Source organism: Phalacrocorax aristotelis, chromosome 7, assembly GCF_949628215.1.
Source record: "Phalacrocorax aristotelis chromosome 7, bGulAri2.1, whole genome shotgun sequence".
Lineage (NCBI taxonomy): Eukaryota > Metazoa > Chordata > Aves > Suliformes > Phalacrocoracidae > Phalacrocorax > Phalacrocorax aristotelis.
In genome coordinates, this window is record NC_134282.1 from 32,936,898 (window position 1) to 32,949,571 (window position 12,674).

General features: G+C 41.8%; 1 protein-coding gene across 10 annotated transcripts in view; it reads left to right on the forward strand.

The window, feature by feature from the left end:
- The window catches only part of NEO1 (neogenin 1), a 209,900-nt gene extending 200,543 nt beyond the window's left edge, over positions 1-9,357 (forward strand). For 7 of the 10 annotated variants that reach the window (XM_075099799.1, XM_075099802.1, XM_075099800.1 and 4 more), the window contains 4 exons: positions 1,981-2,139; positions 3,131-3,385; positions 3,718-3,854; positions 6,368-9,357. In XM_075099799.1, coding sequence (XP_074955900.1) covers positions 1,981-2,139; positions 3,131-3,385; positions 3,718-3,854; positions 6,368-6,451 — 635 coding nt within the window. In that variant the 3' untranslated portion in view covers positions 6,452-9,357. Of the gene's footprint in view, positions 1-1,980; positions 2,140-3,130; positions 3,386-3,717; positions 3,859-6,367 lie in introns of all 10 variants that reach the window. The other 3 variants (XM_075099801.1, XM_075099804.1, XM_075099806.1) reach the window with 1 other exon arrangement.
- Positions 9,358-12,674: the final 3,317 nt, after the last annotated feature.

Here is a 12,674-nt window from a genome sequence, read left to right on the forward strand (position 1 = left end):
TCTAGAAGGATATTAGAACACAAAGTGCTATTTCTTAACACACCACATTTCTCTTTATCCTGTTCTTCATCTAAACTTTTCTTTTCCTTGAAATTAAACAGTGTATCACGATCTTCATTAAGAGTTGGTGGTAAAACAGAATGATTTTGGACCTGTAAAGCTATATATGATTTAGGTCTGATAACCCAGCAAACTACTAGCTAACCCCAGCAGTTTAAGCGTGGGTGGCTTTTCACTGGATCAGGTTTACCCCACTTGCTCACCATATTCTGCTTTGGATAGTGTTTTAGAGCTACTGCGATTTTGTGTTCTTTTCCCCATCTCCAAGCTTTTAGGAAATGTCTTGAAAGGTGTAGTGTATGTGCATGATTTTTTATTGTGGTTGCAAAAACATATAAGGCAGCGTTTTGTAGTAACTTGCATTACATTTGAGAGTGTTTGAAATGCTTGCTTAAACACAGGTGGAGACTAGTGGTTTCTACAAATAGAAGTAATGAAAATGTTCATGCCTGTAAAATTTTATGCCCTAAAATCTTTACACTTCCTACCTTACTGACATGTAAGAGAGCTCCTGGTGTCTCTGACTGTTGCCTCTGCTGGATTTCTGATCGCCAAGCTTTTGTGGGGTATTCCTCCATTTGCCAGTTCCCTGCAAGACAAAGTGGCATTTCAGTCTTGCTTGAAGCTCTTAGTGAAAATATCTGACTTTTCACATGTCCCTGACAGCTAGCTCACAGGACTTAAATCTAGAACCTACTGATTACTCCATATTAAAGTTTTGTTACTCTTCATTTACAGGAGGTTGATAAAGATGTTAGCTTTCTGTTGGTGTAACTCGATGGGAGAGAGAAATCGTTTATTACCAATAGCTGAAAAATCTTGAAGTATATTGCCTCCACTGATCAAGTCACCTATCATGTCCTGCTGACAGGCAGTTTCCCAGGAAATGAGGAAGTCGGAGGGTTCAGATTTATTTAGTCTTCGAGTTCAAACCGTATGCACTAATGCAAGAAGTCTTAACTGAACTCACCATTATAATGATGGATTTTTGCAGCACGTCATTTCGGGAAAATAACTTTCAAAGGCAGCACATCTGGAGACTTTCCAGAAAAGGTTCAAAAGAAAATAACCAACCACAATCTTTTTTTTTTCTTTATGGTGCTAGTGATCATTTCCCTCCTGTTTTCTGTGTTGAGACTCTTCATTCTGGATGATTTTAAGCAGTTCAGTATTTTAGTCTGTCATAAGAACTAAATTCTGTGCATGCTTTTCCTCCCAGCTGGAGGAGAGAGTAGTGAGAGTTTGTTTTGCTGTTAGCACAAAAGGGTGAGGGCAAAGGATGATCTACGTTAAGTATAAAATTTGTATGTCTCAAAACAGGAAGAAGAAAAGAGCAAGATAAAAAAAGGAGGGGGGAGAGAGAAAGAGGCTTTTGATCTGAGTGTGTTAGAGCAGAGCTTTATTAAGTCTGCACAGGGGGAGTGAATAGAGCCTTTGGTGGCTTGTCCAAAGTCTTGCATTATGTAATTAAACAACGATGCCATGTTTGGTTACAATATTAAGAATTTCAGTGACAGCCAGAAATCATTTTGGAATTTGAGCTCATATGTCTCCTGTATTAGACCTGACATTTATAGCACAGCAGGAAATACATGGAAGTTCTAATGGGAGCTGAGCTTCATTTTTCTCAAGTGTAACAGAAAGCACTTGAAAGACACAGCCAAGAGAGATGCACAGGAAAATTAAGAGCTCTGCCCCTTCTGGGGGTTTTGTGTCTTGGCATGGAGGGAGCTGAAGTGCTGGAGCAGAGTTGGAAAATTGGTGTTGAAACATGTCATCTCGGTGTCACTGTAAATCTTCTGAGCGGTTGGCTCCCCCATTCAGTGGCTCTGTGGGAGGAGGGAGGGATATGGTGCATTTCAGTACACGTGCATGCTTGTCTGTATGTTAAGCATTTTTCTGTCTTATATTCATTCACAGCTGTGATTAGTGCTCATCCCATCCATTCACTCGATAACCCTCACCATCATTTCCACTCCGGCAGCCTCGCTTCTCCAACCCGCAGCTATCTCCATCACCAGGTCAACCCGTGGCCGATTGGCACATCCATGTCCCATTCAGACAGGGCCAATTCCACAGGTGAGGAGATACAAATGATCAGGTAGATTTTGCTTGTAATGGAACAATGAGTGAAGCATGTGGAAATCAAAACCTGAAACTTAACGTGGTCAACCTCCATTGTGGTGTTCCATGAGAGGCAGAGCAATGGGTCTAAGTACAGACAAAATCCTTGATAGGTTGAGTTTTCTGTGAACAGTTTCTTGTGTAGATTGGGTATTTATCCTTGAGATATGTGATGACGTCCTTGAAAAAGGAGGCTTAATGTTTTATATACAAATTCAAATAGGAAGATTCCTTATTCTAAAGCCTTCAGCCCTGGAGTCTGAAACACCAGATTAAATCTAATATGAGCTACTTAATATGATAACTTTTTTCCTAATTAGTTGTGTTGGAAAATGGAGAGGGGACAGAAGTCCAGACTTCGCTACTGAGAGCTGACATTAGTTAATCTTCCTGAAGCATACAGGAAATTGCGGTTATTTCTATGCAGCATTTTCAGGCTAGAAGCACCATCATTTCCAATAGTTTTTGTCGTGTTTGTAGTGCTCTGAAAAATCTAGTGAAAAAATTTGGCTCTTCTATATGCACTACAGGGTTATATGCTTCATGTATACCATGCTTAAGAATGCCAATACTGTGAAATACTCGAGTAAAATGAGAATGAAGATTTGTGTTCCATGCTGTTTATCTGAGGTCATCTTACATGTAGCTGTTTCAGTGCAAAACTGTTGACTTGGTGATATGCCTGTGGAATCATTCAGTTCTGAAGCTTATTTTGTTATTAGACAGCTGTTGCTGTTCACCTTAAAACAGGACAGTGACGCAGAATTGGTGTTATTTGCTGCGCAGAGTGTTAACCTGTGAATTCACTTCTTAACTTGTAATGGTGATCTTGGAAAAGGTGCTAGCAAACACTACTGTTTTGTTTCCATCTGACCACAGAGAACATTTTTGTTCAAGGAATTTGTTCAAGGAAATAGGCCACTTATTTTCTTTTTGTCTGCTGTAGAATCTGTTCGAAACACACCTAGCACGGACACCATGCCGGCTTCCTCGTCTCAGACATGTGCTGACCACCAGGATCCTGAAAGCGCCACAGGGTCTTACCTGGCAAACGCGCAAGAGGAGGATTCAGCTCAGAATCTCCCTACAGCACATGTCCGTCCTTCCCACCCACTGAAGAGTTTTGCGGTGCCAGCAGTTCCACCATCTGGTTCCACGTATGACCCTGCATTGCCAAGCACACCATTGCTGACTCAGCAAGGTGAGTGGGGGGAAAATTGGCAAGATCCGCTTGCCAGAAAAAGGAGATTTTAAGAAGAAAATGAGAGAAGCTTTTTAAGAGCCAGGGCGTACAGTTGGGCTTCAAAGGAAGTATGTCAGAGGCTGGAGTGAATTTTGTTGGTGTAATTTTCAAGGCCCTTTTCTTTTACATATGTAGACAAACTAGACAAAAATTCAAATTCAGCACTCCATGATTTGAAGGGTTCATTTTCATCTAGCAGAATCCTTTTTATTCCACTTCTTTCAAAAGCTTTCTGAATAGGCAACAGAACTAATTAACTGAGGCATAACTAAATAACAATTTATTTTAAGCTCCGAACCACCCAGTTCACTCGGTGAAGACTGCATCAATTGGGACTTTAGGAAGAACTCGACCTCCTATGCCAGTGGTAGTTCCCAGCGCCCCTGATGTGCAGGAGACCACCAGGATGCTTGAGGACTCGGAAAGCGTAGGTACTCCTACACTGCCAGTGGCTTCCTTTGGCAGTGCTTATCAAACTGTGGTGACTCTCTCTTTATATGATACTTGTAAACTTTAGTAATGTCTGCATTGAGGCTTTCAAAGGCAGAGGATAATGAGGCTTCTGACGTCCACCAAGCGCCATGGCCTGTTAACTGATATCAAAAAAATCTAGTGCAAATACCTTCTACACAAGGCAGTAAATTCAGAGAATAAGCATTTAAATTGCAAGTACTAGGAGTGCTTTCTAAATCTGAAAATTACATAAAAGCATACCTTCTTCCTAATTACACAGCACTAAACAGATGCAGTGTTTCTATCTATTCCAGGCCACAAGGACCACTCAAGTCAAAAACTGAAAAACCTTTGACAACATTTTGGCTGAACTGAGGCTATTAGCTGAACATAGGGTAAAGCTCTCTGGGACTTCCTTTCTTGACTCATGCTCAGTGCTTCTGGTTTCTGCTAGCCTATCGCAATCACAAGAAGAGGAGAATACAGAGATACCATCTATAGCAGTAGTCTCTTCATTCTTTAAAGTACATAGCACCTAATGGAGCTTTGGTTTATGACTTGCATTTCTATATGCAGGCTTCCACACTGGAGCTGTAGAAGTGCCCTGCACATCTGTGTTTTGCCTGCTTAGCTTGATGTAAAGAGCATCTTTGTGCACAGAGCTGAAGGCCTCCAACAGTGCCATTTGCTCTTCCGTACAGCTTAAGATGTTGTGTTCATGCTCACTTTGAGACGTCATTTATTTCCATCTGTTTTGCCAGCATACTGTGCCTGGATCCTATTAAAGTCATGCAGCTGCAGCTTCCTGTGCTGCTGCACAGCAGCCAAAATGTCATCACAGATGGAAAATTTAGCATTAATGCCAAAATGTTTAAAGCCATCATCCCAAACATGTTTTTAGATGCTTGTATGAAAGTGTTCTGATTTTCTGGGAAAAAATGCAACTGTTGGGCTTCTTTGGAAATAGTTTTTAAGATGTGAGGATGTTTTGGGTGTCAGGCACTGAAAGAGCTGTTTTCCTTTCAAATTGCAAGCCAAGAAGTCATTGTATTAGCTATGGTATTACCGCTACAGGAAATGCTTATTTTGAATTATTTTTTCTGGGTTTTTTTCCTTGTTTCCTTATTGTCCTTTCCTTTTGTCACGTTGTTTTTGACACCCTCTTTATTTTATTTCTGTGTGCACTGGTCTAGAAACTGTATGCATGCTTGATTTGGTGCGCTTTTGCCCTCTGTCAAGTTGTCACTCCTACTTTATTTTTTTTTTTTTTTTTGCTTGGTAGCAAAAATATACTCATTAGCTTATTCATCTGCAAATTTTTAATATTTAAATATACTGAGTAATAAATTAGTACAATACAAAGTCACCAAGGCACACTAAATACTAGTTAAATTATGGGTTTAAAAAATTAGGATTAGGTAGTGGTGTGAATTCATTCTGCTTTTCAATGAGAGCCTGTAGGAATAAGCCTGAGTACTTCCAGCTCACTGCTATTTATCATTGTCCATAGTTGGCAGATAATGCATTAGACACAGGACAGAGATGACTTTTCTGGTGCAATCTGGATTGCTTGGTAAACTGGAAAGTGCTTGCTGCCTTCATTTCCATTCAAATGAAAGAAAATGTTTGTATCTGGAAGCAAAGGAAGTGAGATCACAGTCAGGGCTGGGGGCTCCACTCTGGGAAGGACTCCAGTTTTATGGTTTGCACTCAGCTGAGCAGTAGCTTTAATATCAGACTCTAGCCAGAAGGTCTAATAATGGACCTTTAAATATATAGAGTAGAAAACTATGATACAGGAGTTCTCTTGCTTGTGAGTTGGCATTAGCAGAGCTGGTGTTGGAATACCATGTGCAGCCTGGCTCACCTTCTGTGAAAACCCAAAGAGGGGTTGGAGAAATGCTCCAAGAACAGAAAGGGTTCAGAACTACACAGTACTGGGAAAGACTTGGTCATCTTAGGAAAGGTTTTGAGATTAACTAGTTCATGGTGTCTATCGACATACATGAACAGCTCTCATAATTCTGTTATCAATGCAATATAGACAAAGCTAGACAACTGAGGCTAAAAATGGAGTATGGCTTTTAGCCAGCATAACGATTCTCAAAACAGTTTTATTGAAGCGATTCCTTCAACTTTTTTTTCCAATTAAGCTGGAAAGATTTTTTCTAAAATATCTACTTTGGTTCAGAGGAAGCTGTTCTCTTGAAGCAGGAATTGATAACAAGGAAAACTGATAAGATGATCATAGTCTTAAAAATCAGTGAAACCATGAATCACTGTTGCAAAAAGATCTGCACTTAATTTGAAACAATTCTCTATTTTTTCAAGTCCTGTAACTGTTGATAAATCTGCTTCTGCTTATTAATCTGTCAGGGTCAACATCTACACCAGAATCACTGCCTGTTTGTTCTTATTTCTTTAAAGAAATATCCCTCTTTAAAGAAAGCAAGTCACCTTGTCAATAACTTTTTACATCTCCCACAGAATTATGAACCGGATGAACTGACCAAAGAGATGGCCCACCTGGAAGGACTTATGAAGGACCTTAATGCCATCACTACAGCATGACCACCTTCACCAGGACATGACTCCAAACAGTTTCTCACAAGTCTTGGGACTCAGCCTTGGAACACAAGGAGTTGTATAGAGGAGGGGGGGAAAAAAAAAAACCACAACAGAAAGAGAAACAGCACACGAGAGCATACACAGAAAGCAAACGAACCAACCAGTGCATTTGTGCTACAGCTGGTCAAAAAGAGATGACCTTTCTTGTCATCGTCCTGCAGTGAAGTCATTGCCAAGTTTAATTCCATTTACGTGCTGAGACCGTGCAGGATGGGACGCATCAGGCTGAAATCTAGCATCCAGACAAAAGGAAAAAAAAAATGGACTTCACATTTTTTTTTTCTGGTCAGGTTTTGTCTCAGTGGTGTGATTGCCTTGCCTTTTCAGTGTTGGACATTCGCATTTCTTTACAATTTTATTTGTTTTTATTTTATCTTTTTTTAAAAAAAGGAAAAATATTGTAATCAAAAAAAAAAAAGGAGAAACTGTTGTTTTCCACAGCCAAGACTGATGTTTGACTGCTTGTTCTGTTGTGTATGAAAATTCATTGCCAGCGTGGGTTGTTCTGTTTTGTTACGTCCCTTTCTGGCAGTTAATCCATGGCCTTTTGGGATGCTGCGCTGCTCTTTGTAAGCCTTTTTTATTATTTTTATATTATAATTATTAAAAGCCTGACTTTCTCCTCTCATCACTGTGAGATTACCAGTCTGTCTGAATTGAAATGTAATTTGAAAGGCTTGTTTGTCGCTTTTTGTGCAGTTTCAATATTTTGAGTGGGGAAAAGTAGACGGGGAAGGGGAGGGGATCCTGTGGGAGGTTTCATTATTGTTGTTTTCCTGTCTTTCTACATTGACTCGAAAGACTGAAGAAAATGAAAGCATCTTCTGTAACGTCCTTCCTTGTAACTTCAGCATACTGTGTCTCTGGTTACTGAATTGCAGTGAGAGTCTCATTTAGAAACATTAAAAAAAAAAAAAAAAATTCCTCCTGTAAAGTAGGGTTCCTTATGTTTAGATGACACTACAGCTTATTTTGGCAACAGTGCTCTGTTTTGTTGTTGTTAGTTTAAAAATCACATCATGAAACTTCAAAGTACAGATGGAGTGCTCATTCAGCATGGAAAACTTAGCACAGGCAGCAGTGCACAGCGCACACCACTTCTCTGCTGGTAGTGCTTGTGTTTGAGCTACCTGGACCTCCCAGAGGCAGAGAACTGTGCACCTCTTCTCATCAGCAACATACACCATACAATACTTTTGAAAACACTACATGTCCACAGGATCCTTCAGCAGCAAGTCCGACCCCAGTGCAATTTCTCTATCCCAGGCCATTTAAACAAGAATCCTTCTCTCAAGGATTCTTCAGAGACATAAGCAAGGCAAAAATGTATTTTTTTACACTTTCGAAACCATTTTAAAAGAAAAACAATATTAGTGACTCAGGTGCTGTTCACATAGCTGTCTAAAAAGGAAGGAAAGTTAAAAGGGAACTCCTATATATGAGGGGAGGGAAAAGGGTTTTTGTTTTCTCCATGTATGATTGCCTGGCTCTGCCATACTCTATGAGGAGGAACAGCATAAAAGAGGAACTGTATTTTAGTAAAAAAATTAAAAAAAAATACCCAGCTGCCTAACAAAACTCATGTGCAATTTCACTTTTAAGATGAAAGGAAACTCAAAACTTACTGATGATTCAGAGGGAAAATCAGTCTGTTCTTCCTGAGCGATCGGATTTGTGATCTCGGAAGCTCAGCGATAACAATGGAGGATGCGCAGGTAAAGGGGGTTTCAGGTGCGGGGCACTGCTGCTGTGCTCCACAGTGCCTCTGCTAGGTGGCTGCACCTGTTGAAACATTAACAGGAAATACCGCAATCTGCTTAAGGTAAAGAAAAAAAAAAACCCCAAAACAAAAAAAACACAAAGCAAGAACTTTGCTTCATTTATTTTCTTGTATCCATTTGACTAAAGCTAAAGCTCTGGGTCTATTTTCATAGTTCCTGTCACTAAGAGAAGGGAGAGCCAATAAATCATCTGGGAGAGCAGCAGGGGTCTGGGTTGTAGTTTTACTTCCTTTCTTTTCCTGGACTCTTTGGTGGTGTCATTTCTAGGACACTTGCTGGGTTCTTTGTTGTTGGTTTTTGTTTGGGGTTGTTGGGTTGTTTGGGGTTTTTTTTTTTGGGGGGGGGGGGGGGGGGGGCTGGCAGGGTGGGTAATCAAATGAATTGGAGCACTGTGGGTCACCTGGATAATTGATGTTGGGACTTTTAATCAACACAATTCAGGGCAAAATAAGCTACAGAATATGTATTTAAATAATAAAATACACACCCTGTTCTGAAAGGAAGGGGTGTATGTTTTTGTTTGCCTATTTTTTACCTATACCCAAAGAACTATCATCGTGCATACACAGTATTCTTAGCTGGTGGGTCTTTGTGAATATTACTTATGTATAACACCATGAATATTAATATTGTCATTGAATTTGGGGAGGGGGAATATTTTTAATGATAAAACAACTGTTCAAAGTTGGTTTTTTTAAGGTTAAACTAAAAAACATTTATTCAATTCCGTGTATAATCTGTATTGCACTTTTTCACATTTTAATGCTACGTTTTCTTACATATCCTGTGATTTTAAATTTGGAACATTGCATATCCTTGTAGTGTCATAGTCAAGCTGTTAAGTGACAGCTTCCCTCAGAGACATTTGGGGAAAAAAAAACCAAACCTGTATATTGTTTTATGATTCTCATGTAGAATAATTTTGAGGACTGCTGTAGACGTCTACGTTTCTGTACAATTTTTTTGCTTTTCTGTAGTATTTGCTGTATACTCTATGGCTTTTTTTAATAACTTCATGTTTATTATTTTGTATTGGACATCCAATACACTTTTTTTAATCCAATCAAATTCTGGTCTGCTGGGAGAGTTTGTTCTCTTTTTAATCACTCCTATACCTTTTTTTTCTTAATCAATATGGTACCAGGTTTGGAATTTTATTTGCATGTTTTTTGTTGTGATTTGGTAGGTCGTGTCCTCCAGAGAAAGAAGAGGAGCTGTTATTCCCTTCCCTCAAACGGTTTTGAATCAGTGAAAGGACATTTAATAGCCTTAGTAAACCAGTAAATCACAGAAAAATACTACTGTAATTCTTTGAATATAGCACTTTCCATCATAGATTTTAAAATGCAGTAACTGATATCCTTATTGTTACCCTCATGCTAACTCCAGACTCCTCCTTTCTATACTAGAGACTTGCTCTGATCATCGGTCTCATCTCTGCAAGCCAGCCACATCCCCCAGTTACTCATGTCCCATGTTCTTGGGAGCATTCAACCGCTCCTCATCCTGACATCTGCAAACAGGAATACAAGCTACTACATTGATTTGCACCCCCTGCCCCCATCCCGTTTTGCTAGTCTGATCCTTCTGCTCACTAAATCGTGCTACCACACTGAGGTCTTGGGTAGGAACTGGACCCCAAAAGTCTCCTGACGGGATGCCATGACCCTGCAGCTGGTCAGAGACTTCTCAGCCATGATAGAAGTGGTGGGGTGCGTGCATGTATATGTGTATGGGAAGGGAGAAATTGGGAAGAAAGGCATTAATTATTAAGTTGGGAGTGGCAGGAAGCACAGCTGAGATACAGGCAGAGTGGATACAGAAGAAACAAAACAAAAAACAACACCCCACCCTCTACTTAACTTCTAGCTTTAAAAGCAAAAGGATATTTCTTGCAATGTTAATCAGTGCAGGTAGTTCGCTGTGCTATTTGCTTTGCGGATGAAAAGGTGACAGTTTTAAGAGATGTCTATCACGTAGCCTATTTTAACACAGGTGGAAGTCATACCTGCTGGGACTTGAGCCGTTCTGTGCCGCCGGGCAGTGCGGCACAGGGACACTAGAGGGCAGCCATGACTTGCCAGTAAACAAGGCTGCAAAGCAAACCCACAGCCTACACCATTTTTGCATCCCCCTGGAAGAGAATAAGTTGTTTCTCTTCAGCCTAGATTAGAGAGCCCACCATTAGTGCTGCTTTCCTGTTAGCAGCAGTTCAGTAAAGAACTCAAGCTGCAACCTATAGGTTTTTTTTCATGCCTAGCTGTGGCTTTCCTTAATAGAAGCCAAAGTGCTAACACAGAAGCAAGGGGTTGCCTCAAACACCTTTGATAAACTCGTGCAACACTTGCAGGTTTTTTTCCCTGTTAAGAACAGCTACCTTGTTAATTGAGCCTGGGTTTAAAACAACTCATGTCACGGTTCATCTCAAATAAATGCATTCCTGTAGGGGCTCAACATGATTTAACTAAACTGTCTTTGCCAAAAATGTGAAACCATTACAACTTTCTTGCAGGGCCAGGTCTCTCCTAACCCAACACAGGCTTCAGCCAGGTTACATGTCTCTCCTTACTACACAGGGGTATGAATGCACACAGTCTGTGTGACGCTTAAAAGTCAAATGTTGAGCTGTAGTGTTACTCTCTAGAACCTTCCAAAAGCAGGCACAGCAAAATTCCTGCCTCCAAAAAGGCTTGCCAGCTCTCCAGCGTGATGAACACCCTGGAAGTCAAGGGGACAATCATCCTAGCAAGCAAACATGCAGGACATGGGCAGAGGCAGCACCAGTGCGTTTGGAAAAGGAAAGCCAATCCTTGGCAGGCACAATATAGAGAAGTGGCAAAAAGAACATAAGCGTAAGAGTGAAAGAGTGGCAAACACCTGCAGATCCAGACTGCACACCTGCCTGTTGAAAAGGCAAGAAAAGCCTGAATGTGATAGAGCACCAGGGAGACAAACTAAAATCTAATGAAGGGTTATTTGCTAAAGAAGGATTCGGCCTACTTTGAGTGTTGCTGGGCCACCTTGCTGTGGGGCAGGTGTTCGCCACCAGCTGAGAGAGGATTCCTGATCAGGACAGATCTCCCTTCATGCACAGGTGCCTGACTCATTTTCCCCTCCACAGGCAGGGTTGGTAGCAAAATAGGTGGGACAATAACCTAGTCTCTGTCCTTCAGTAAATGAGAATCAGCTTTTTCCAGTTAATTCCCATTGTCAGCTCCTGTTTCCTCACCTTCTTCCAGTACACACTGCCTTTCCTCCAGACCTTCCTCTCTGTAGGCACAATGGCTTCCATAGGGCTGCAATTTAGAGTAAATGCTAATTTTCCTTGATAATTTATTAGGAGGAAATTCTGTTCCCCAACCCATCTGTCTCAGGACATCCCACCCTCAGTCAGCGGCAAAGTGGCCACTGGCTAAGGGGATGCTGCAGGGTGCTCTGCCCACAAAGGTTGGTCTTGGTGGCGGTTTAAGCACAGCCCTTTTGTTTGACACACAAATGCACCGGTAACACCACTGCCAGCCTTGGAGACAAGATGCAGCACTGCTCTAGTATCTGCAAATCCTCAACACCTGAACCAGATACAGGACAACCCTGGTTACAATATCCTGCAGCAACCCCACTGCTGCAAAGGCTGAAAGAATGAAATGAGATATGCTGGAGATGCAGCAATAAAATCTTCACGTTAACTTAATCCAAATCAGTGGCACTCACACTTAGTAGACTCCAGGCAAGGGAAGAACACTCACTGGACTGCCCCAGGCTCCTCCACACAGAGGTTCTGCTGTGTTCCTTTTCCCCCTTCTTTCATTTTAGGCTGTCTGTCAGTGCCTCCACCTCCTATAATTCCATCATTCTGTGAAGAGGGAGTGAGGTCTTCTGTCCTGGGCTGCAAACCTGAGGGGAAATGAAAGAGCAACCCCATTTGTAACCTCAGTCACTGTCCCTGGCTGACAGGGCCACTGCAGACATAGCTGGAACATTCAGGTGTGTTGTGTTGGAAAGCCCTGACCTGACTTCAGGCCCCACCTTAGGACCCTTTCATAGGGAGCATGAGACTGCTGCTGGAGCTCAGTCTCCCAAGGGCACTGCTAAAGCAGACACCCAGGTCCCAGCTTGCAGCAGGGCAGGGGAACCAGGGTGGGGGCACCCAGCTCTGGGGCTGCAGCACCGTCCGGAGGGCAGCAGGATACTGAGGTTTGTCCTTTGGTTTACTAGAGCCCTGCTGTGATCAGACACATGCTCTGTGCTCTGGCCAGGAAGAGCCTGGGGAGGGGTTTCCCGAGCAGAATGGGGAAACCAGGGATGGCTGCATGCCCGACCTCCCGCTCCCACCCAGCATCCTCCCCAGTCCCAGCATCCTTGTATGTGAGAGCACCAGACCCCAT